Source organism: Peromyscus californicus, unplaced genomic scaffold, assembly GCF_007827085.1.
Source record: "Peromyscus californicus insignis strain IS unplaced genomic scaffold, ASM782708v3 Scaffold_4__1_contigs__length_199733344, whole genome shotgun sequence".
NCBI lineage: Eukaryota > Metazoa > Chordata > Mammalia > Rodentia > Cricetidae > Peromyscus > Peromyscus californicus.
Genome location: NW_026294562.1, coordinates 56,379,341 through 56,405,338, shown reverse-complemented (window position 1 = coordinate 56,405,338; position 25,998 = coordinate 56,379,341). Strand labels below are relative to the sequence as shown.

The 25,998-nt window shown below is 50.4% G+C and overlaps 1 protein-coding gene across 2 annotated transcripts in view; it reads right to left on the bottom strand.

Moving 5' to 3' along the window:
• The window catches only part of Syt12 (synaptotagmin 12), a 30,275-nt gene extending 4,661 nt beyond the window's left edge, over window positions 1-25,614 (bottom strand). The window contains exons 1-7 of one of the 2 annotated variants that reach the window (XM_052763350.1): window positions 25,339-25,614; window positions 17,017-17,073; window positions 12,148-12,341; window positions 8,976-9,368; window positions 6,128-6,343; window positions 4,633-4,753; window positions 425-558 (exon numbers count right to left, since the gene is read on the bottom strand). In XM_052763350.1, coding sequence (XP_052619310.1) covers window positions 425-558; window positions 4,633-4,753; window positions 6,128-6,343; window positions 8,976-9,368; window positions 12,148-12,341; window positions 17,017-17,050 — 1,092 coding nt within the window. In that variant the 5' untranslated portion in view covers window positions 17,051-17,073; window positions 25,339-25,614. The remainder of the gene's footprint in view (window positions 1-424; window positions 559-4,632; window positions 4,754-6,127; window positions 6,344-8,975; window positions 9,369-12,147; window positions 12,342-17,016; window positions 17,074-25,338) is intronic. The other variant, XM_052763351.1, reaches the window with a different exon arrangement.
• Between the last annotated feature and the right edge of the window lie 384 nt (window positions 25,615-25,998).

Here is a 25,998-nt window from a genome sequence, read left to right as displayed (position 1 = left end):
GTGTCGGGAGAGTCTGCCCAGACGCACATAGTCGTCTGGAAGCTGTAGGGTGAGAAGATGCTGGTGGGGCCCTTACAGCAGGACCTCTGACGGTTTAGGCCCTCACCCCTGGGCCCTGGGGTTACCTCTAGCTCATCTTCAGGCAGTGTGGTTCCTCAGAGCTCAGCTGAGCTGTCACTTCCTGCAGGAAGTCTCCCCTGACTGTTAACGCTGGGGAAGCTTCCAATGGGGTTTACAAAGTCTGGGGACTCCCCTACCTGTCCTTTGTAGGCATAAAGCAGAGCCTGGGTCCCTCACCACAGGCTGGCACGTAGTGGTGGGCTCAATCAATGATAAACTAGAAGGAGGTTGGCTTGAGGTCCCATGAGGCAACACTGGAGGGATGCAGCGGCCCAGAGTCCTGTGAGGATCCAGCACCCCTCACCTGTAGCACAATGGCTGGTACCGAGAAGATCATGGCTTCGTTGAACACCGGGTTGGGGTCATCCCTCTTCACAGCTGTCTTCTTCTTGCTCATTTTCCTCCCGTCCTGCAGCAGGTACACTTTGACGAAGGGGTCTACAGGTAGGCATGCGGGGGAGGGTCAGTAACACGCTTGCTTGGCGTGGCCCTGTCTACTCTGGTTCCACCCACTGCCTCCGAGTCCCTGACCCTTGGCTATTGCCATTATCTCCAAAGTCCACTGTTTGATATTTATTTATATATATTAAGAAAAGGAGCTGGGCAGGGTGGTGGCGGCACAGGACTTTAATCCCAGCATTTGGGAGGCAGAGGCAGGTGGATTTCTGTGAGTTCAAGGCTAACCTGGTCTATAGAGCTAGTTCCAGGACAACCAAGGCTACACAAAGAAATCCTGTTCTGAAAAAAACAATCAAAAAACAAAAAAGAAAAAAAGGAAGAAAGAAAGAAAGAAAGAAAGAAAGAAAGAAAGAAAGAAAGAAAGAAGGAAAGAAATGTAGCCATGCAGTAGTGACACATGCTTTTTTTTTTTTCTTTTCTTTTTTTTTTTTTTTTTGGTTTTTCGAGACAGGGTTTCTCTGTAGCTTTGCGCCTTTCCTGGGACTCACTTGGTAGCCCAGGCTGGCCTCGAACTCACAGAGATCCACCTGCCTCTGCCTCCCGAGTGCTGGGATTAAAGGCGTGCGCCACCACCGCCCGGCGACACATGCTTTTAATCCCAGCAACTAGAAGGCAGAGGCAGGCAGATCTTTGAGTTCAAGGCCAACTTGGTCTACAGAGTGAGTTCTAAGACAGCCAAGGCTACACAGAGAAACAAAAACAAAACAAAACACCCTTCCCCTCCCCCCCAAAAGAAATTGGATCTCATTATGTGTTCCAGGCTGGTTCTAAACTCCTAAACTTAAGGGATCCTCCTACTTTAGACTCCTGAGTTGCTGAGACGAAAGTTGCAAACTACAATGACTGGCTTGATAGATCATATTTTTATCTATCTATCTATCTATCTATCTATCTCTCTCTCTCTCTCTCTCTCTCTCTATCTATCTATCTATCTATCTATCTCTCTATCATCTATCTCTCTATCTATCTATCATCTATCTCTCTATCTATCATCTATCTATCTATCTATCTATCTATCATCTATCATCTTACCTATCATCTATCAATCTATCTATCTATCTATCTATCTATCATCTATCATCTTACTTATCATCTATCTATCTATCTATCTATCTATCATCCATCTGCCTATCTATCTGCCTATCTATCTATCTATCTATCTATCTATCTATCTATTTTTGGGTCTTTTAAGACTGGTTTCCAGGAGCTAAGCAATGGTGTGCTCACCTTAATCCCAGCACTCGGGAGACAGAGGCAGGCGGATCTCTGTGAGTTCAAGGCCAACTTGGTGTACAAAGCAAGTTCCAGGACAGCCAGGGCTGTCACACACAAAAAAACAAAAAACAAACCAAACCAAACAAACACAAAAAACAAAAACAAAAAAAAAAGACTGTTTTTGTGTCACCACCACCTGGCTTATTTAAGATTTACTTTTATTTTGATTTATCTATTTAAATTATGTACATCGTCGGTGTCTCTGCATGGGTGTACATGAGTGCAGTGCCTGCAGAGTCTAGATGAAGGTGTCAGAGATCTGGAGTTACAGGCAGTTGCAAACCACCCGATGTGGGTGCTGGGAACCAAATTTCAGTCCTCCCCAAGAGCAGCAAGTGCTCTTAGCCTTGGAGCACTCTCTGAAGCTCTGTGTATTTTTGAGACAGTGTCTTGCTATGTAACACAGGTTGTGTTGGAGCCCACTAGGCTTCCTGCTTAAGAGGTTGAGTGGACCACGGGCCTGGGCACCAGGTGACTGTAACTAGCAAGGGGGAGGTCTTTTGCTCCACCCCTTGGCATTGTTATAAATAGACCTTTGGAATAAAGTTCTGGGCTGGTGGATAAGGATCGACCCAAGTCTATCCTGTGTTTTCTCTCTGTTTCTCTCCTTACTTCTAACTAAATCTCTTATCCTTCAATCCTCAAGAGTTCCTGCGGTAAATAAATGTGGGGATTGGTCCTCCACAAGATTGGCCTTGAATTTCTTTTTTAATTTTTTTTTTCATTTTATATACCAACCACAGTTCCCCCTGTCTTCCTTCCTCCCACTCTCCACCTACTCCTCAGAGAAGGGCAGGCCTCCCATGGGGAGTCAGCAAAGCCTGGCATGTCAAGTTGAGGCAGGACCAAGCCCCTCTCCCCTGCAACAAGTCCATAGGGAATGGGCTCCAAAAAGCCAGTTCATGCACCAGAGATAAATCCTAGTCCCATTGCCAGAGGCCTCACAAACAGACCAAGCCACACAACTGTCACCCACATTCAGAGGGCCTAGTTCGGCCCCATGCAGACCGCCCAGCTGTCAGTCCAGAGTCCAGAGCTCCCACTAGCTCGGGTCAGCTGTCTCTCTCTGTAGGTTTCCCCGTCATGATCTTGATCCCCCCCACACACTCCCATATAGCCCCTCCTCCCTCTCTTCAACAGGATTCCTGGAGCTCAGAGCTCAGCTGGGGCTTGGCTGTGGATCTCTGCTTCTGCTAACTTGTTCCTATCTCTTTCTTCCCCTTCCCTCAAAGAATAACGTGCCCAGGTGTGCACAGGGCTCGTTACAGGGTGTTTAAAACACTTCCATGTAGCACAGAGCTCCCTCAGCAAGCATAGCAGAGAGGTAAGCTACTCTTCAAAGATAGAAAAGTCACGTTTCTCCCACCCTCGGGGATGGGGCACATTGGTAGGTGAGGTAAGAGCTAAAATCAAAGTCTCAGTTAATTGGTCTATGAGAAAACATTCCTCATTACAACAAAAAGCCTAAGAGAGAAGGAGTTTCTTTACGCAGAAAGCAGAAGTTGGGTGTCAGTAGGAGGTACTCGTCTGACTACCCAAGAACCTCAAAAAGGACAAGGCCTTGAATTTGTAATCCTAGTGCCTCACCCCACAGAATGCTAGCGGCCACCATACCTGCTTTGCTATTGGGCATGGATTGATTGACTGATATTGAGAGACAAGGTCTCACTATGTGTTCCAGGCTGGTTCTGACCTCCTGGGCTTAAGGGATCTTCCTGCCTCAGCCTCCTGAGTAGCTGGGCCTGAAGTCAACACCACTATGCATAGCTGGATGTTGTCTTGAGGATGACCTTGAGTTTCTGACTTCCTGTCTACACCTCCTGAGTACAAAGATTGTAGTCCTGTATTACAATGTTGGGGTTTTTGCTGTTGTTTTGTTTTGTTTTGGAGACAGAGTTTCACTGTGTTGCGTAGCCTTGGCTGTCCTGGAACTCACTCTGTAGACCAGGCTGGCTTCAAACTCACAGAGATCTGCCAACTCTGCCTCCCGAGTGCTGGGATTAAAGGTGTGCGCCACCACTGCCGCCGCCGGCGGGGCCCATGTTGTGTTTTATGCAGTGTGATTACTGAACCCAAGGCTTCATGCATGCTAGACAAGCACTCTGTCAACGGAGCTACATCCCCAGACCCTTGATATTATTTCCAATCCACTTTCCAGTTGAGAAACCCAAGTTCTCACGGCCAGTCAAGAGAGGGCAGCCTGCTGCAAATTTCCCTCCCAGCACTCCACGGAAGGTGGCAGACCAGATGCTTCCTTTTCTATTAGTGGCCTGAGCGCAGACAGCAGACCTGAGTGACTGCATTCCAGCACAGCAGAGCCTCACAGTGTGCAGCTCGGAGACACCAAGTCTTCCTGCTGCCTGGGGCCCTAGGTAGTCAAGTCCCAATAGGTCCCAATAGGGTGTTAGATCCCACATGGCACCCACCCCAAGGGTTGGGACACTGCTCCCCATTGAAAGTCTGGGTTGCTGTCCGGTCTCTGAGCTCCATCTGACAAACGGATGCCGACCCTCCGTTGCTTGTCTGGTGCCACAGCACCAGTGTTGGCTCCTGCCCTCAGAAACCACCACTTCCCTTTTATTCTGTACTCCACACCCAGGGCTGCTTGTCACCCTCCAGGGTGCCCATGTTTCTCCAGCTGAATTAACCTTTCCCCACCATGCCTGGCTCCTGAGCCGAGCTGAAGCCACAGGGGCCCTGGCCCTGTGCCCAGTTTATGCTCACACCACCACAGCTCCCCCTGAGCCACATGGAGGAACTGAGAACATAGGCCCTCACCTGCTGTGGTCTTGTCATTGGTCCAGATAAGATTCTTGGCTTTCACCACAACCACAGTCAGACGCTCAGCCGTGGGCAGGTAACTGAGGGACAGCAGGATCTCTCCCACAGCATCAGCAGCCTGTGGAAATAGGTAAGGCTCAGGAGACTTCTGCCCTCCAGGGTCGAAGGGTCTAGGGAAAGGTGGATGCTTCCTTCTCCACTGGAAAGCCGCTGCTTTCGGGGTAACTCTTAAACCTAGGCACGAGGCTGGCAGATTGAGATAAGGACAACCTCCCCACCACCCTACACCAAGGAGCATGCACAGCCCCTCCCTTGCTCCGGATGGAGACCATGCCTTGGAAGGAGGCCCAGAGGTGGCCTGTCAAGTGCATCAATCAGATGCAGTTTTGTTCCCTCATTGGGGCCGAGGAAAACCTCCTGTGACTAGTGTGAAGAGATCCAAGTTGACAGCGTTTGCCTGAGCGGTAGTGTTGCCTGGCATTGCTACAAGAGTAAGCTTCAGGTGGGCCCCTGTCTGAAACAGCCCTCCTTAGGCCTAGGCATCCCTAACAGCATCTTATATAAATAGAGCCTCTGATGATGTGGAGTAAGCAGAGATGAGGGGCTGGAGATGACTCAGCAGCTAAGAGCACTGGCGGCTTTTCTGGAGACCCAGGTTCAGTCTCCACCACCCACAATGCAGCTCACAACCATATGTAACTCCAATCCAGGGGATTGGACATCCTCTTCTGACCTCCACGGGCATGAGACATGTACATAGTACACACACACACACACACACACACACACACACACACACACACACACACACACACATCCAGGCAAACCAGGCAAATACTCATAAGATTAAATAAATAAAACATAAAATAATAAATAAATACTAAAAAATAAAAAAAAAGAAAACTGAGAAGCGGGCTACAGAGCTGGCTCAGTGGGTAAAAGCACTTGTCATTAACCCCAATGACCTGAGTTCAATACCCATAACCCACACGGTGAAGGAGAGAACCCAGAAGACAAGAGGTCTTCTGACTTCTACATGTGTGTGTATGCATGCCCATACACACATGCATACAGAAAACACAATAAATACATAAATAAATACAATGTTAAAAAATCAAAGAAGAGGGGGCTGGAGAGATGGCTCAGCAGTTAAGAGCACTGGCTGTTCTTCCAGAGGACCCAGGTTCAATTCCCAGCACCTACATGGCAGCTCACAACTGCCTGTAACTCCGGTTCCAGGCTAGCGGACAGCTTCATGCAGGCAAAACACCAGGGCACATAAATAAAAATAAAAATTAAAAAAAAAATCAAAGAAGAACTGTAAGCAGTGGTGTCTACAGGATGCTTTTGCCACCACAGGCAGTGGTTTGTTTCCCGAGAGTGTGGCTTGGAACCCCTTCTCTGTTCTCCTAACGCTGTCAGGGTCCGGGTCGAGGGAAGTGGGTGTGTGTATTCTCTCCTCGGGTGAACGGGTAAGCCAAACGGGTGATACCTTATTCTGGTCCTGTAAGTATAGCCAGCCGCTGAAGGGCTGCAGCTGGAGATCCAGAACAGACAGCTTCAGTTCCACCACACCGGTGCTCACGTTCCGCTCATCCTCATCGATGCCGAACACAGAAAACCGAAGGCTCTTCTCCTCCAGGGCTGTGGGATCCAGGGGGACAGAGAACTTCTCATCGAAGAAGATGGAATAGGCATTCCTCTGGATCTATAGAGAGAAGGGGCCGTGGAGGGGCTTTCTGGTACCCACAGTCTCAGTTCTGGTCCTCCTTTATGTGGCTCAGCCTTAAACATTTGTTTCCTTGCCTGGTGGTGGCGCACACCTTTAATCCCAGCACTTGGGAGGCAGAGCCAGGCGGATCTCTGTGAGTTTGAGGCCAGCCTGGTCTACAGAGTGAGATCCAGGACAGGCTCCAAAGCTATGCAGAGAAACAAACAAAAAGATTTGTTTCCTTCATTTTGTTTGTTTTGAGACTGGTTCCCAAATAGCTCAGGAGGAACTCCTGAATTTTCTGCCATTAACTCCAAAATGCTAGGATTACAAGCATGACCCTCCATACTGTACCTCCCTGTCTTTTTCATTTCTGAGACAGGATCTCACTATGTAGCTCTGGCTGTCCTGGAACTCACTCTGTAGACCAGGCTGGCCTCGAACTCACAGAGATCCGCCTGGCTCTGCCTCCCAAGTGCTGAGATTAAAGGCGTGCGCCACCACCGCCCGGCTGTTTGATTGGTTTTTGATTGTTTTGAGACAGGATCTCATGTAGTCCAAGATAGCCTCAAATTTATTATGTAGCCAAGGGCAACCTTGAATTCCTGATTTCTCTATCTCTGAAATGTTGAGGTCACCTTGAAGGCTTAAAAGCCCTAATGTCTCCTCCTTGGTTATGGTCAACCCACAGGCCTGGCATTAGAAGCTTCCATAATTGAATCCCAGAAACCCTCATCCTCACAAGATGCTGTGGCTGCACTGGTCTGTCTCTCCTGTCTGCCCAACTTAGCACAGCCGTGGAGCAGGCGTGCAGTGGGAGCCAGACAACTGTCTGGAGATAAACAGCCACTAACACCACAGCCCCCTGTAAACCCTGGCGAAGACTTTCTGATTGTCATAGGATGGATGGATGAGTGGACAGATAGACAGATGGATGGAGTGACTAGGCAGAGTTGGGCATGCTTCATTCTCCAGCTCACTTCTGCTTTTGGATGCCATTGGCCTCCTCCCAGGAAGTTGTGGGCAGTCCTCAGGGAGGGGCACGTGAGGATCCGCTTGCCCTTCCGTGGGGGGCCGTCTGAGTCACTGCGCAGTGGTATTCAGAGAGCAGATCTCATCCCTGGCACCTTCTCTGAAGCTGAGGGGGATGTCTGACCTGGAGGCAGCTGCACCCCACCCACACAGTGAGACTGCCAGGCTGTGATGTCATGAAGCCTATCTTCCTAGGAGCAAAGTAGCCTCTAGTTACTCTGATCTCACCCTTCTGTCTCTGCTGGGCTCTGGAAGGTTCTTCCTGTAGCCACTCTAGCCCAATGCACAAACCTGGAGCCATATTGCCACACAGTGCTCTGTCTCAGACTCTCCCAAGCTTCTGTCCACCAATGTCCCTCCTCAAGGGACATGTCCTGAGTCACCCAAGGTCTTTCACGTGGCTCAGGCCAAGAGCAACATAATGTGTATCAGGCTCAACAGCAGCTCTTCATGGTCTGAGAACTGCTCCTGACTACGTACCAAGGACTGAGTTAAGCACTTGGCAAGTATAAACCCAGCCCTTCTTCATAATTGTGACGCTTATTTGACAGATGGGGAACTGAAGCCAGCTGCTTAAGTGACTTGCTCAAGGTCACACTGCCAGGCAAAGGTGGAACTTGGATTTTAAACTGATTTCTAACTACCCACTGCCACTGTACTGCCAGTAGAAAATTAGACCCTTGGTACCACATGTATAGAGAGCTGGTGGTTAGTTCTAGAATCTTCTAGAGTCACAGGGGTACTATGGAGGAATGGGAGTGGAATATCCATCACGGAGAGACAGCCAATTAATGTTCAATGTGGTAAAAGTGATTGGACACATGGGTCTCCAAGAACACAGAGACCCTTGGTTGACCTGGCCCATCTCAGAGGGCTCGGGATCTGGACTCCTACCAGCCTGCTGCTGGGCAGTGGGTATGGCTGTGGAAGTGTGGCACCTTGGAGGTATCCAGTGACCTCCTTGTTGGAGCCATCTCCTTCTTTCCTCTTGATTGCTGACTGTCAAGGGCTGCCAGCATGTTCCCTTGGTCTCTGGCTTCCAGCAGGGTGAGCCACTGGGGTCACCAGAAGAAAACAGAGATCAGAGGAAGGATGAAGTTTCCCTGGCGGCCGACCCCACCCTCTCACGAAAGAACACAGCTCCTGTGAAGGTGGCCCTTTCATTTGGGGTCCAGAAGCTCACTTTCTTCTCATGGTTTTTTCAGTTCCTAGGGTGGGCCACCCTTCTTGTTCACAAACTCATGGAACCATGCTGCCACCAAGGCCACCCTCCCCCACCCACTCCAAAGCAAACAGCAAATGAGCCTGTCAGTGAGTTCTCTCCCAGATCAGCCAAATGGGCAGGCCATCTTTCTTCTTGCCAAGACTCCATGTTGACAGATGTGGAAGTGGACAGTTACTCACTGTCCTTGAGTGTTAGGAAGATTGGTACACAGCAGAGACACAAAGCAGGTTCTATGCCTGGCCGGTCTACACTGGAGCCACATTCTGATCTTCTCTCCAGCGCCCCCTGTCATCCTGTCTGGTACTGCAGATCTGCCCACCAGCCCAGATGTCAGCTTCCCTGGAGGACTTCAGGGAACAAGGCCTCACTTACCCGGGAGATGCCAACAATCTGTTCATCTGGCAGCAGACTGACGCGCATGAAGCAGGACTCGAAGGTGGCCTCCTCCCGCTCCAGGAGGTCCTTGCCTTGCAGCACTGCCACGTGGAGGGTGTGGGAGGCCGCATCGTAGTCCATGCTCACCTCCACCTGGCCCAATGTGAAATCCTGCCCAAAGGTGTTGCTCACAGAAGAAATGGAATTCAGAGAGTCAGCCGACTGTGACTTGCGGAGAGTACCATAGGGGGCTAGGTCCAGTTCCCGGCCCATCAGCTCCAGGGGTCCCAGCTCACTGATGCTCTCAAAGGTGTCCTCAATACTGAGGCTGCCTTTGCGGCTGGATGGTCCTCGAGTGTTGGTCCGCTGGGCAGTCCACTGAGGGACTCTCTGTGGGTGAATAAAAGGGACAGGGAAGCATCACATGGGTCCCAGGCACCGTCTCTAGGGGATAGCAGAAATGACCTTTGCATGTTTGTTCAAGGTACCCTAGGCTCTCCTTTCACAAAACCAGCCGAGGGGAAGGAACTATTACTTCAGGCCACTTCGTTTCTCTTTCTCTCAACACAGGAACTCGCTATATACCCCAGGCTGGGCTGGAACTCCTGACCCTCCTACTTTAACCCCTGAGTGCTGGGGTCATGCACCAACCACATCTAGCTCAGTTTTCTCTCCTTAACAAAAACGGAAGAAAGCATTTTCTTAAACTACTTATTCGTTGTGACAAAATTCCATACATAAAAATGTCGACTGCAACGACATTTATGGAAAGACAAAGCTGCTGCGTGTGGAGGAGCACATATACAACCCCAAGATTTGGGAGGTGAAAACAGAAGGATTAGGGGTTCAAGGTCAGCCTCAGGTTCCTGCGATCTGGTCTCAAAACAACCACACAACAATAGCAATCTAAGTGTCCGAAAGAAGGGTTAAGAGTCGGGAGTCACAGTCACTCCACAGATGGCTGAGGAGCCCCAGAGAAAGACGATAAAAAACGTAACACGAAGGCCAGTGAGATGACTCAGAAGGCACAGGTGTCTGCCGCCAAGCCTGATGGCCTGAGTTGGACTCCCAGGGTCCACACGATGGAAGGAGAAAAATGTCTCCTACAAACTGTCATCTGACCTCCACACACGTGCCTGTATAGCCAAGGACAGCCTTGAATCGCTGGTCTTTATGACTCTGTCCCTTGCATGCGAAGAATGACAGGCTGTGCCACCACACCCAGCCTCAGCTTTCTTTTCTTTTGTTTTTTTGAGACAGGTCTCACTAGGTACCCCTGACTGGCCTGGAACTCACTGTGCAAACCAGGGTAGCCTTGAACTCACAAAGATCTGCTTGCCTTTACTTCAGAGTTCTGGATTGAAAGGCATGTGCCACCAACGAGCAACCTTCAAATAGCTTTCTTAAAATCCTGACTCAGAGGACAGTCCTTTTGACAGTTTCCAACAGGTGTTGCCAAAATGCTTCTTGGAAAAGTTGTCCCAATTTACACTCCCCCTGACAGAGTAGCAGGAGCCCACCAAATGAGTGAGCATCTGATCTGGTAGCGGAATCCTGCTGTGCTCTCTGAAACTGTATGTGATGCCTGGAAAATCCTCAGCCAAGTATTAAATGATCTCAGACTCAGCAGTATATATGAGAATCTTAAAAATAAATCCTAGGGCTGGAGACACTGGGTGGCTAAGAGCCAAAGGTTCAGTCCACCTAGGACACATCACCATGTGGCTGGCTGCTCATGACACTTGTATGTCCAGTTCAGGGGGTCTGATGCTCTCGACTGGTCTCTTCAGGCACCAAGCATGCATGTGGTGCACAGACATACATGCAGGCCAAACCCTTATCTTGACTTTTTTTTCAAGACAGAGTTTCTCTGTGTAGCCCTGGCTGTCCTGAAACTAGATCTGTAGACCAGGCTGGCCTCAAACTCAGAGATTCACCTGCCTCTACCTCCAAAGTGCTGGGGTTAAAGGTGTGTGCCACCTTGCCTGGCTAAGATTTTTTTTTTTTTTAAAAATTGTATATGGCCAGGCATGGTGGTTCTGTGAGTTCCAGGAGATCCTGGTCTGCAAAGCAAGTTCCAGGACAGCCAGGGCTGTCACACAAAGAAACCCCATGTCGAAAAACCAAAAATAAATAATAATAATAATCTAAAAAATTATATGTAGGTTTATTTATCTATTTATTTTGGTTTATCGAGACAGGGTTTCTCTGTGTAGCTTTGCGCCTTTTCCTGGAACTCACTTGGTAGACCAGGCTGGCCTCGAACTCACAGAGATCCGCCTGCCTCTGCCTCCAGAGTGCTGGGATTAAAGGCGTGCGCCACCACTGCCCGGCATATGTAGGTTTATATGTCAGACATGTATGTGCCTGTCAGTGCAGGTGCGTGCAGAGACCAGAGGCATCAGATCCCCTGGAACTGGAGTTGTAGAGGATTGTAAGCTAATCTACACAGGTGCTGGGAACCAAATTTGGATCCTCTCTGCCCACATGATAGCTTTTTTTTTTTTTTTTAATTGTGGATTGGGGATTTAGCTCAGTGGTAGAGCGCTTGCCTAGCAAGCACAAGGCCCTGGATTCGGTCCTCAGCTCCGGGAAAAAAAAAATTGTATTTATTTATTTAGTGTGAATATGTGTAGACACTTGCGAAATCGTCTGTGAGTGTGGAGGTCAGAGGACAACTCTCAGGAGCCAATTCTCTTCTTCCACCATGTAGGTCTCCAGGCTCAAACTCAGGTCGTCAGACTTGGTAGTCAGTCCTTACTCAGTGAACCACCTCACCAGCCCAAGTGATAGATTTGTTTGTTTGTTTGTTGAGACAAGGTTTCTCTGTGTAACAGGCTGGCCTGGAACTCACTCTGTAGACCAGGTTGACCTTGAACTCACAGAGATCCTCCTGCTTCTGCCTCCTGAGTGCTGAGACTAAAGGCGTGCGCCACCACACCTGGCTTCAGCCTTGATAGTTTTTTTTTTTTTTTTCAGCCTTGATAGTTTTAAAAACTGATCAATCACTTACTCAACATCATTTATTCAACAAGCACAGGGGTAGAAGTTGACAATCTGCAAGGGTATAAGGTCAGTCTGTTCCCCCTTCACAGAGGGGGCGAGGCCTGGAGGCTGACCCTCAGAATGGATGGTGGGATGCTGCAGATCTGCAGGGGTGGAGCCTCACCTTCAGCTTAGCCTCCACGTAGGCCTCTCCGTATTTTTGCTGCAGGTACCTGTAGTCGTAATTGGGGAACGGGGAGGGGCTGGGGAAGCTCCCTGATGTCCAGAGCTTCCACAGACTCACAGCTGCGATTCCAAGCAGCGCCAGGGCCCCTGCTGCGTAGACACCCACCTCCCAGCCTGGGGGGCTCTTGATGACTGCAAGACAAGGACAGCCTGTCATTAGTGGGGTACAGTGATCACCAGGGAAAAAGTTGATTACTTTTTTTTTTTTTTTTTTTCTGAGACAGGGTTTCTCTGTGTAGTTTTGGTGCCTGTCCTGGATCTCACAGGCTGACCTCAAACCTCAAAATCCACCTGGCTCTGCCTCCCGAGTACTGGGACTAAAGGCTTGCGCCGCCGCCGCCGCCACCACCACCAGGCAAAGTTGATTACTATTGGTACTTACATATTTTCATGTTTTATGTGCTTGACTTTTTTTTATTATGTGAGTATGCATGAATGTATATGCATGAATGGGTGTGCATGCACAGGTGGGTGTATGCACGTGGCGGCCAAAGGTCAACCTAAGGTGGTGTTCTTCAGAAGATGCCCACCTTGTTTTTTGACACAAGTTCTGTTAGTTGGCCAGTGAGCCCCAAGGATCCCATGTCTCTGCTTCCCCAGTGACGGGATTATAAACACATGCCATCCTGACTTTCACATGGATGCTGGGGGACAAACTCAGGTCCTCAATCTGGCATGGCGACCATTGTACTGACAGAGACACCACCTCTTAAGGCCTTGTTTTCTGGTTTTTGGAGATGGGTTCATGTAGCCCAGGCTGGCCTCAAACTTGCTATGTAGCTGAGATGACTTGAGCTCCTAATCCTCCTTCCACTGCCCAGGGCACCACCTACCTAGTGATACTTATCTACTAAACACATCGCTTTGCTTTGGTTTTTCAAGACAGGGTTTCTCTTTGTAGCTTTGGAACCTTTCCTGGAACTCGCTCTGTAGACCAGGCTGGCCTTGAACTCACAGAGATCCACCTGCCTCTGCCTCCCGAGTGCTGGGATTAAAGGTGTGCGCCACCACTGCCCAGCCTAAACATGTTTTATTGAAAAAAAGTGTGTGTGGGGGGGGGTCAGCAAGATGGCTCACTGAGTAAAGGTGCTTGCCACCAACTGATGACCTGGGTTTGACCCCTGAGACACCATATGGTAGAAGAACATAACCAACTGCTATAAATTGTCCTCTGTCCTTCATACAGGGGCCATGGCAGGCCTACACACATATACAAACCATAATTAAATGAGTAAATAAATGAACATGCAGTAAATAAACATTTAAAAAAGAAAATCAAAATTTGTATTTAAAAAGGTTAGTATTTTGCTGGGCAGCGGTGGCATCCAGGAATGAAGCCCCTGTAGACACTGAGGGACAACTATAGAAGAACTGCTTAAGAGGCTGGGGAGGTGGCTTGAACAAGCACGAAGACCCGAGTTCAGATCCCCAGCACTGACATAAAAGCCAGGTGTGGTGGCTCGTGTCTGCAACCCTAGTGCTGTACAGACACACATGCAGGCAAGACATCCACACAGGAGAAAAACGCAATAGAAAGAGGCGTGGCAGCCTGTGCAACACGGGCTAGGAGCTGTGGGCCAGCAGAAAGGGGGTGGTGACGAGGGACCCGAGCCCAGGGGGAGGGAGAGAACAAGGCACTGTGGGCCAGAAGGGCGCCTTGTCTCTGCTCCCCGAAGTCCAACAGTCCAAAGGTCAGGGCTGGACCTTCCGCCAGGCATTCTCCAGCAATGCGCACTTAACGCTGTCACAGAGGAAAACCTGGGCTGACAACGTCACACAGCTGAGACACACACCATCTGGCCGCAAGGTATATCATCACCATGTCACCGGCCTCTCTGAGCTTCAGTGTCCTCACTGAGAGAGTGGAGGGGACAAGCGTCCCCCCTTCAGTGGTCCCACCCCAGAGGGTGTGTTATTTGAAGGGGAAAAATCCCAACACATGTTGTGTCTAGTGTGACTCACCCGGCTTATTTATAACAGAGGCGCTCTGAGAACATCCTGAAGGTCCCACCAAGGGAGCTGCCGGGGGTTGGCTGTTCTGTCATAGACAGGGACATCATTGGCTTTTGAGAATGACATCTCAGGTCATTAGGATGCAGGTGATAAGGGACAATGCTAGCATTAAGAAAAAAATAAGCCGGGCGGTGGTGGCGCACGCCTTTAATCCCAGCACTTGGGAGGCAGAGCCAGGCAGATCTCTGTGAGTTCGAGGCCAGCCTGGGCTACCAAGTGAGTTCCAGGAGGGGCGCAAAGCTACACAGAGAAACCCTGTCTCGAAAAACCAAAAAAAAAAAAAAAAAAGAAAAAAATAAAATCACTCTCCAACATGATAGATTTCAATGTAAAAAAAAATAATCACACAGCATAGGGACAAAGGTTTGCAGACCAGGCTAGTGCTTCAATCAGGGTGTGCCAGGTGTGATTGCACATGCTTGGAATCCCAGCACTTGGGAAATGGAGGCAGGAGGATCGGGAGTCCAAGTCATCTTCAGTTTTAGAGAGAGTTGAAGGAACTGTAAGCATGAACCCCCTAATTATTCTAGATTTTTCCTGTGATATAATAGAATCGGGGAGCCAACTGGAACCACAACCAAGACACCTAAAGAGGGGCCCAGGCCCGGGCACATCAGGATCTGGAATGTCCTCAGAGTCTACAAACAGGGGGTGAGATGGGAAAGCACCTGGCCAGCTGGGCCGCAGCAGGCCAGGCAGGAACAAGGGGCTGTCTCAAGTTCCAGAAGGGAGGCCCAAGGTCCCAAGAGGATTATAGGCATATCCAGGGGCACAGCGGAGTCAGTCACCCCTGCATGTGAGGGTCTAGGTGCTGAGTACTAAATCTTCAGTACTAGTCAGCAGCTAGGGGTGGCAGAGATAGGGTCAGGGAAAGAAAAATCCAGGCAGGTGACATGGAATGACAATTAGTCCACATTTATTGACTGATTTTGTGAAATTCCAGGAGGGACAGTGGGTGTGTCAATGGAAATGATGCCTAATCTAAGCCTACACATGAGAGGAGGGGGGAGAGGGACTCTAACAACAGCTCTGCAGCCCTGGCTGTCCTGGAACTCACCATGTAGACAAGGCTGGCCTCGAACCCACAGAGACCCACCTGCCTCTGTCTCTGGAGTGTGGGGAATAAAGGTGTGCACCATCACACCCAGCCTAACAATAGCTCCCTTATCTTGTGCTGATCACTACTTCCAGGCTTTGCTTAAGCTCTTCCCATTGGCCCCCTGAGTCCTGAGACCCGTGATGTCCCCCTTTTTCAGATGACGAAGCTGAAAGCAGAGGAGAATCTACTGATTGTCTGACTCTGGATCTGCACGCTGTAGATTTCCACCTGAGACACAAGGGCTTAGCCAGGCAGAGCAGAGCAGACAGTCAGATCCAAGGGATGGTACAAAGTCTGGGAGCTGGGAGAGCTGTGTGACATTGTCAAAAGGCCACACCACCTTCTCTGTGTGAAGACCAGTGGGGCTGTAGATGAAAAGTGAGACTCTCTGTTTGGGGACTGAGAAAGGTGGTCGCTGCCCCATCCTGAAGTTCAGCCCTGGGCCAGTGGGGCCCGCACTCGAGTAAGAGCTGGTGTGATAGGGAATGCTGGACTAGGGAGTTAGGAAATCCGAGATCACATCTTGACCTATTACTGTCCCTTTGCTCACTAAGGCGCACTCCTCTCATTGTGAATTGGAGCGAGGGGACATCAGGAAGAAAGATGGCAGCCATGCATCAGCCATGACATCACCCACCACCTGGTAGCAGGGCTATAGGAGTCTGAAGGAGTGTCCAGGTCATCTACTAGCTTAGGACTACATAGAATCATTGGAGAAGGGCAAGGGTAAGTCCCAGACTCTCGGCATCCTTGAGCTGGGCAAGTGTAGCATTGTCTAACATGGACAGATTCCAGGAGGGGCCCCAGAGGAGCGGATTCTATGCCACAGGCTCATCCTCAGCGAATGGTACATCAAGGGTCTCCCGGGGAACCCCTCATCATCTTAGACAGAGGGAACCTTTTAAACAGAAATGTTTCTAGGTGTGGTGGCACATGTCTGTAATCCCAGCACTCAGCAAGTAGAAGCAGGTGAATCATGAGTTCAAGTTCATCCTTGGCTACACAGAGAATTCAGGGCTGCAGGGCTGGCTCAGTGGGTGAGACACCGTGCAAGCGTGAGGATGAGAGTTTGGATCCGCAGAACCCATACAAACGCTGGTGTGGTGGGCATGACAAACGCCTGTAACTCCAGCCTTGGAAAGCAGAGACAGGGATTCCCCAGAGCAAGCTCTCTAGGGAGACTAGCCGAATCAGCAAGTTCCGGGTTTCACTGAAAGACTGTCTGCCTCGACAAATGAGGTGAAGAGCAGTGCAGTGATTCCAGACATCGACAGTGGCCAACAGTGCCACCAAATGCACACCACACACGTGCACAGACATACTTCCTCTGTATGCCCACACATAGTCATACATGCACACACACACATACACACACACACACACACACACACACACACACACACACACACACAGTGCAAAACAATTTTTTTTTTGAAGCCAGCTTGGGCTACATGAGACCATGTCTAAGAAACAAACAAAACAACAATAACAAAAACACACAAACCAAACCAAAGCAATAGAAAGAATCCACTGTAGTGAAAAGATGAGCAGACCCCACACCAGATGTTGTTGTCCCCATGACTGTGTGACCTAAGAAAGAAGGCTGCTATTTACATCCCACTGACACCTCCCACCCCAGGCTTGGTATGATTGCCTGAGGCTGTGGTCCTTGGAAGTCTTGTCTGGCAGACTCACCGCTCAGATGATATTCTGTCACGTCCACGGCCATGGTGTTCCCTGAAGTGACAGGGACTGAAAGGGAAAATAGAATCAGCCATGAGTAGGGTTCAGGGCATCATATTCCTAACTCAGTGACTTCAGTGTGCCTGTCACTTAAGTTCACACTCAGCTGCTCAAGAGTACTTGGCCAAATAGTTGCTACTCTGCTTCCCCATCCTGTGTCCCCTCCTCTTAAGATTTATTTATTGTTGATCCAGATGTGGTGGTTCACAACTTTAATCCCAGTACTCTGGAGGCAGAGGAAGGAGAATTTCTGTGTGTTCAAGGCCAATTTGATCTAGAAAGAAAGTTCCAGGCCATCCAGGGATAGATACACAGTGAGATGTTCTTCCTTTAAAATTAAAAAAAAAATTCATTTTATTTGCCTCAATGTTTTGCCTGCATGTATGACTGTGCACCGTATACATGCAGTACCCAAGGAGGCCAGATGAGGGCGTCAGGTCCTCCGGAACTAGAGTCACAGATAGTTGCTAGCTGTCATGTGGGTGCTGGAAACTGAACCAAAGTCTTAACCCATGAGCCACCTCTCCAGTCTCCTCGTCCCCTCCTTTATTTATTTGAGACAAAGTTTCTCTATGTAGCCCTAGCTGTCCTGGAACGGGCTGGTCTGAAAGTCACAGAAATCCACCTGCCTCTGCCTCCCGAGTGTTAGGATTTTAAAGGCGTGTGCCACCATGTCTGTCCCCTTTTCATCCCTCTCTCCTTCTCCACCTCTCCCTTCTCCTTCTTGAGACGAGGCCTCACCAGGCTGGCATGGAACTCTCCATCTTCTCGCCATGGCTGCCCGAGTGTGGGGATTACAATCATGTGCTACCATGCCCAGCTCCAATGGTGCTCTTGTTCATGGTATTTTCAAAAACAGTGGATGAAGGCAGACCAGGCAGGTATGGTCATATGGATTTGTAATCCCAGAACTCAGGAGGTTGAGGTAGGAAAATTATCATGTTGAGGACAGTCTGGGATTTATAATGGAACCCTGTCTTAAGCAAAATGGTATTTTAACCTTTTGGGGAAGGGGCTGAAACAGGGTCTCATGTAGCTCAAGCTGGCCTTGAACTTGCTAGATAGCCAAGGTTGGCTTTGGACTGCTGATCTTCCTGCATTTACTTCTCAAATGCTGTGCTTACATATGTGCTCCATTATGTCTGGATATTAAAACCTCTTTTTGAATGTGTGTGCAGTGTATGTTATATGTGTATGTGTGTGGAAGTACACTAACCTCTGTGAGTACATGTGAAAACCAGAGGTTGATGTCAGGATAGGGCCCTGGGATCTACCTGTCCTCTGTCTGTCTTTGTGTCGTCTGTCTCCCCTCCTCCACCTCTTCCTCCTTGTCAATTACAAACACACTACCACATCCTGCTGCTTTTTTTTGGGGGGGGGGTGTTTCAAGACAGGGTTTCTCTGTGTAGCTCTAGCTGTCCTGGAACTTGCTCTGTAGCCCAGGCTGGCCTTGAACTCATAGGGCTCCGCCTGCCTCTGCCTCCCGAGTGCTGGGATTAAAGGTTCGTGCCACCATTGTCTGGCCACATCCTGCTTTTGCATAGTAGACACTTTGCCCCCCGCCTCCCAGGCTATCTATCTCCCCAGCCTCCCAGAGCCTCCTTTTAAGCATTCTAAAACTCATTTGGAGTTGTTAGATAAAGCACAGGTTACCCATGTTCACTTTTAGGATAAGGCCCAAATACACATGGGACATATTTATGTTAAAAATGATCCAGCGTTTACCTGAAGCTCTAGGGTTAACAGGTGTTGGTGTTGGCCAGCTCTGCCCCCCTGCCTCAGCACCCTCCTAAAGCAACAGCTGGGAATCGAGACTGCTCCTTAGGACAGGCCACTTAGTGCCTTTACTCAGGTTCCACGTAGCTTGGAAAGAAGTGAAAAGGCTGGATTCCCTCAGTATTCTATCCTCAACCCTCCCCTGAGCGGGAGGCTTTCTTCTCTGCCCACTCTTGTCTTCCGGATTCTGTGAGCCACTGGGGTCTACATTATTCTAGATTAAGACCTGGGAGCTCATACAAGCCATTACCTGGACTCAGATGACGGCTTATTATTTCATTATTATTGTTGCTAAGAAGTTAATCTGGCTCGGGGATGTGTTTGAGTGGGTGGAGAGAGGAGGCTCTGGGATGGGAGACTAGAATGATCTGTACTCAGTTCTTTTTCCTTTTTGTCCCCAGCATAATATTTTTATTAATTATTTGGGAGTTTCCCACAATGCACCCTGGTCACACTCACTTCCCAGTCATCCCAGGTCCATCCCCCTCCTTGTGATCCCCCCCCCAAGTAGAAGAAAAGAAAAAAATATATACCAAGTCCAATTTGTGTTGCCCATATATTCACTGGAGCGTAGTTAAACTCCCAGTGACCAGCCCCTTAAAGAAAACCAAGTCTGGCTGGGCAGTGGTGGTGCGGGGCTTTTAGCGTGCCTTTTAATCCCAGCACTCGGGAGGCAGAGGCAAGCAGATCTCTGAATTTGAGGCCAGCCTGGTCTACAAAGTGAGTTCCAGGACAGCCAGGGCTAAACAGAGAAACCCTGTCTTGAAAAACCAAAAAAAAAAAAAAAAAAAAAAAAAAAAAAAAAAAAAAAAAAAGAAAGAAAGAAAAGAAAAGAAAACTCAGTGTCTCCCCCACAAAAAAACACACACACCAGAAGCCATCAGCTGTGAAGAGCTACACTTCAGGTTCCCTATCACAATTTTTAAGAGTTCTCTTCGGTGACTTCCTGTCTAAACTGTTTTTCTTTGGGGGGGGGGCAGGGGGCTGTACTCACTTCACTCAAGGGTAAAGAAGGCTAAGTTACCTTGCCCCACTGCTGGGCTCCCTAGCAGTTCATAAGTGCTGGACACCATCTCTCCAGCCCCCTGGGCATTTTCTTAATTAGTGATTGTTGTGGGAGGGCTCAGCCCACTGTGGGTAGTGCCATCTCTATGGTGGTCCTGGGTTTATAAGAAAGCAGACTAAACAAGCCATTCAGAGCAAGCCCGTCAGCAGCTCCCCTACATGGCCTCTGCCCTGTTTGAGTTCCTGCCTCCGCTTCCCTCAGTGGATTGTGATTCCTGATCTGTAAGCCAAACAAACCCTTCCCTCCCCAAGGTGCTTTGGTCATGGTGTTTCATCACAGCAATAGAAACTGCATCTCTTTAAAGACAACCCAGATGGGGGCTGGCAAGGCAGCTCAATGGTTCGGAGCACCGGCTGCTCTTGTAGAGGACCTGGGTTTTAGTCTCAGCACTCACTTGGCAGCTCACAACCGTCTGGAACTCCACTCCCAGGGGATCCAATGCCCTTTCTTGACTTCCATGGGCATCAGGCACACATTCGGTACACATACACACATGCAGGCAGAACACTCATACACATAAAAGAATAAAATAAATTTTAAAACAGTTTTTAAAAGAAAGGCCAAAAAATATTGTTTGAAAAAAAAAACCTTAATTTTTAATCACATTTTATTTATTTAGTTAGTAAGTTAGTGTGTCTGTGCGCATGTGCAGAGGTCAGAGGACAACTTGCTGGAGTCAGTTTTCTACTTGCACCTGTGTGGGCTCCAGGGACTGAATTCGGGTCCTCAGGCTCGGCAGCAAGCACCCTGACCTCTGAGCCATCTCACCAGCCTCCTGTTTAGTCTAGGGTGGTTCCAGCTCACTATGTAGCCAAGGATTGCCTGGAACTCCTGACCTTCCTGCCTCTACCTTGCAACTGCTAGAATTACACCCACTAAGAATTAAACAATTTATTAACTCACTTTTTGTTGAGACAGTCTCACAAGCCAGGCTTGGCTCAGACACCATATGTAGCTGAAAATGACCTTGAACTTCCAATCCTCTGTCTTCACCTCCTGAGTTCTGGGGTTACAGATATGTGCCACTACACTAAGTTTTATTTGATGTTAAGGATTGAACCCAAGACTTCAAGCATACAAGCACTCCACCACTGGAGCTACATCCCCAGCACTCACTAATTTTGAGACAGGGTCTAACTATGGTGCACTGGTTATCCTTGAACTGCTAGGCTCTGTTGGTGCCTTGTTTAGCCTGTGGAATAGTTGGGTCTTCAAGCACACACCCACGTCTAGTGTGTTGACTTTTAAGTGTAATCAATTTACACACACAAAGATGTCCACACGATTCAGGCACATTGGGCCTTGGCTCACCAACCCTTCCAAGCATTCTGTAGGCTTTCTCTGGGATCAGGGTTCAGTGAGAGAGTGAAGCTGAAACTTTAGGCATTTTTTTGGGGGGGAGGGGATTCTCTCCAGCCTGTGGCTTTGGAGTCAAGAAGTTGGTCCTGCACACACAGGTCCTAGGGTATGCGGTCCTGTGATGCAGGGCAGATGTTGGTTTGTGGCTGGCTTCTGGTTTCCTGATGTTGCTCCCGAGTTGATGAGATAAGAGTTGTCATGGTGATGGGAGGCAGTGCTAAGACAAAAAGACTTCGCCCATCTTGGCTTGAGTGAGCCCTAGGCTTGAGATAATAATAACAGCCAGCCTCCCTGGGCATATCTAAGCACCAAGCACAGCTCTAAACATCTATGCATATACGACCTTGTTTAACCCTCTTGACAGGGCATTGAAATGGGCACTAGAATCACATCTGCTCTGTAGGCCAGAGTGCTGTGGAGTTAATGTGCTCCATAGCCACGAAGTGCTCAACCTAGGCTGTCTGGCTCTGAGCTCCTAACCACTATGTCTTACTGAAGATGAGCACAGACTTTCCAAAAAGTTGTCTAAGAACTGTAGGTTCCAAATGGCTTGCTGTAGAAGTCTGGGGCTCTCTAGGCCCCAGCAGAAGTGGCTTTGGACACCACTAAACACAGTGTGTGAACACATGCATTCCAGTCTGCCCCAGAGTGGCTGCGATTCTGATAATGCCTCTGCGGCACATCTGACACAGGCTGGCAATGCAAAAGGGAAGCCTAAGCAAAGCGTGACACATGCTACAGCGTGTGTGGTACCAGCAGAACCTCAGAGGGTATCAAGCCTCTGGCTTTTGTATGTGTGTGTATGTGGGGGCTAGGGGTCAACCAGCGCTGCCCAGCTCAGACTCCACAATTGCCATGGGAACCGTGCTATCTGCGAAGGGATCAATGACCACTCAGCATACCCCCAGATAGAGCTCCCAGCTTCGCCCTGCCACAAAGAGCTTGAAGTCAGGGCACATCTGCCTAAGTAGAGGGAGGAAGAAATAGAGAATGTGCAAGATCCTGCAGGGGATCGATCAGCCAAAACCCCAGGGTTGTAGTCAGCTCTGGATTTCAGATGAGCCCTTTCACCGATGCATGGCTTTAGACAATTTTCTTAGTCTCTCTCTCTCTCTCTCTGAGCCTCAGTAGTATCATCCATAAAAGGGGTTCATAACTGGACTTGTAATGTAGATCTGTTGGTAGAGGGCTTGCTCAGCATGCAGGAAGACCTGGGTTTGGCTCTCCAGCACTGAATAAAACTGGGTATGGTAGTATACACCCGAGGTCCTAACACTCAAGAGGTGGAGGCAGGAAGAAGTTCAAGGTCATGACCACCTGTGAGGGTGACGGGAGGGTGGAATGAGAGGCGAAGAAAGAGATGACTTGGCAAATATTAGTTGTTATTGGCCTGGCCAAAGCACAGAAAGAGCCCATGCCTTTAATCCCAGCACTCGGGAGGCAGAGGCAGGCGGATCTCTGTGAGTTCGAGGCCAGCCTGGTCTACAGAGTGAGTGCTTGTCTAGCATGTGTGAGGTCCTTGGTTCTACCTGGGTGCTGGAAGAGAGGAAGGGAGAGGAACAGTGGTCGAGTGCAGTGGGTCTGAACTGCACTGCACTCCCTGCCCAGTGATGGCAGGTGTTCTGACAATGATGATATATAGAGTCTCATGCTCCTGAGACTGAGACCTGGCCCCTCCCACCTGCCACTCACTTTCAGAACCTGCTGGAAACATACTTATTCATAAGCTAGACTTGGAATGAGCTCAGAGAGGTTAAATGATTTGCCCAAAGCCAGCAAGTGTGGGTGTCTGTCTCAGGCTTCTGCTTCAGCAGCGGCAACCCCTTACCCAGAACTTCCTTCCCCATGCCCCCCAAATACTCTGGGCAAATCTTGTTATAATCCCTACTTGGCGGAGGAGCATGGAGAGGCTCAAAGAAGGTGGTAAGTGGGTCCAACATGGCCCAGCCACTGCACAGGGAGACAATGTCCCAGGTCTGCCTCTGCAGCAGGTGCCCTTCTTAATGGCTTTAGTCACAACCCGAGAGACCCTTGGCTCCATCTCACCTCAGGCAACACCAGTGGGTTTCTATTGGCAGCCCAGAGGTTGCGGCTTTGGCTAGGGCTAGGATGCTGACAAGGCATTTGAAGGCCAGGGCAGCCAGTGGCCAGAGTTGCCACTTTTGATACACAGCAGGGGCCAGCTGGGGTTGCTCCAGGCCCTCATCTGAGCTCTGTGCACCCTCCTCCTTGAGCACCCCTCCCTACTCAGCCTACAGTCAGTCCCAGTATCCACTGCACGGAGGAGCAGTGTTCACTGAGAGGCACTTCACAGTCCTGCTTAACAGTACCCTCCCCAATACTTTCTTCCAACATTGGGTGCCAAAGAAGCCTAGTGCATAACTGGTGCCCACCAGACCTGGGGACTGAATAAATTGCTGCATCCTTGTTTGTTTCGTAGATGAGGAAGATGGAGGTCACACACATCCCAACATAGCTACTTTGGGCTCCATATCAGTGAAGAATGGCTCTGGGCCTAGGCACTGGGCCACCATGCTGACTGCTGACTGCAAGGCCACTGGGATGGCTGGGAAGCACCAGCAGTCTACTGGGCTGGAATCTGACCATGGCAGAGGCTCCCTCCTCAGCTTGTCAGAGAAATGGCTTTCCAGGAATTCTGTGTGAAGAACCAGGGACCCTGAGCTGGGTCTCTTTTCTGCACCTCACTTCCTTCTTGCTCACTGTCCTCAGAACATGACCAGCATGGTGGTGGCTCCCTTTATCTCTACCTTGACACCAGCAGGTAAAAAGAAGGATGGGAGGGGCTGTATGGGGGAGCCTCAATCTTCCAGGCTGTGAGTTTCTTCAGGGACCTTTAGGTTTGAAAACCTTTGCAAGTGCGCAAGTGCGTCCCTCCCCCACAACACTTTCTGAGATAACCACATCCTGGTGCCATCCCCCAGACACCCGCAGAAACCACAGTACAGACTGGCTGGGGGTGGGTGGCAGCTGACACTGGGCACCTACTGTGTGCCAGCATGGTACCAAGGGCTTGCTTCGTGTTAGCTCCGGAGATCTCCCCGCAGCCCTGGAAATGGGGGGAGGGGTGGCCCAGCATCTGAGGCTCCAGCTTCGCTAAGTGTGAGAAGTGACTTGCCCAGGGTCACTAACAAGCACTTAGTAGGTTGAGGCCAGGTTTGGACCCCAGGCTGGGAGCCACCACTTTTCCGGACTGCTTGAGAAAGATTTCAGATTACCCTCTGAGGATGGCGGTAATTGTTACTGTCCTAGCCGTACTGGGAGGGCCGCGTTAACACCTAGGTGGGTCTCCTTTTCTCGTTTCTAATAAGAGGGACTACTGCTGCAGCTCTTCAAACCCGACACCCTGGCTTGACAGTCCAGGTGCAAGTTTCCCAGGGTCTTGCCTACGGATGTGGACTCACAGTCACTTAGCAGCACCGTGGCCATCAGAGACAGTCTCAGGGTCCCTTCACCCACAGTGCAGTTTGCTGGCCCCATGTTCAGCCCCAGTCTACATACAGCCTCAAGGAAGCTGAAGGTCCCTTTAGGCTCTTTTTGCAGCCTTCCTTCCCAGGCCTCCTGGAGATGAGATGCGACGCGCTCCCTACGATGATGACAGTTCCTACCGATCCTCACACCCCTCAGGATATCTGGGGAATTGGAAGTTGGGGGGGGGGGTACTGACCAGGGACCCTCCCCCCCTCAAAGGAATGTAAGGCCCGGGCATGGACAGTTAGCACAGCCAAAGTGCTGAGTGTGAAAGTGAGGGGTGTGTGCGGTGTGCGGGCTCAGGGGAGGCGTGTAAACAGCGGGGTGAACCGCGTGTGTGCACACGGGGGGCCGGGCGAGCCGGCGGCAGGCGATGCGCAGTGCGCGGAGTGGCTGGGCCGGGGAAGGGCGCCCGGCGTGCTCTGTGTCCCGCGTTGGTGTGGCAGCGCGGCGTGGGGGTGCAGACGCACGGAGTGTGAGGGGCCCTGGGTGCCGGGCGCAAGAAGAGGGACTGCGTGCGTCCGTCCGTGCCCAGGGCGCGTGTGCCTGCCGCGCTCTGGGGTTGGGCTGGGGTGCGTACTCACCCCGGGTTCCTCTCTGGGGCCGCGGGTCCGACTCCGGGCTCCGGCTCTGCTCGGCTGCTCCAGTGCCGGCCTCCCGCCGTTGGCTAGCACAGGCTCCGGAGTGCCAGCCGCTACGCCACCCCTGCAGTGTCGCAGGCACCCGCCTCGCGCTGGAGCTGCGCCTCACAGATCGGGGGCTCCGCGGGGCCCGGCGGCCGAATGGAGCAGCGCCGCAGTCCGGGCACGCTCCCAGGAGCCCGCCGCGCGCTCCCTCGCGCTCGCCCGCCTGCCCGCCCGCCCGCTCCTTCTTGAATTTAAAGTGACAACCCCGAGCGCTCTCTCTACTCCAGGCAGCGGAGCGGCGCTGCGAGGATCTGAGTCGGAGATCCCCAAGCGCAGGAGGGTCTTGGGGGGGTGACCAACCCCAATCTCGCAATTGCGAGCCCGTGGACGTGTGATGGGGAGCCTGGCGTGCCCACCAGGGGCGCCCCCGCCCCCTTTATATTGTTCTCCTTGTAGGCCTCAGTTTCTTTATCTGTAAAGCGGACTCAAGGGAGCCACAAGAAAGCAGACCAGCGGGCAGAGCAACCAGCAGTGCCCCCTTCTCCGAATGGCTAATACTCCCTTCCATGATTGAATTATGATTCTAGGCTATACCAATCCAGGTCGCTTACCGACGTC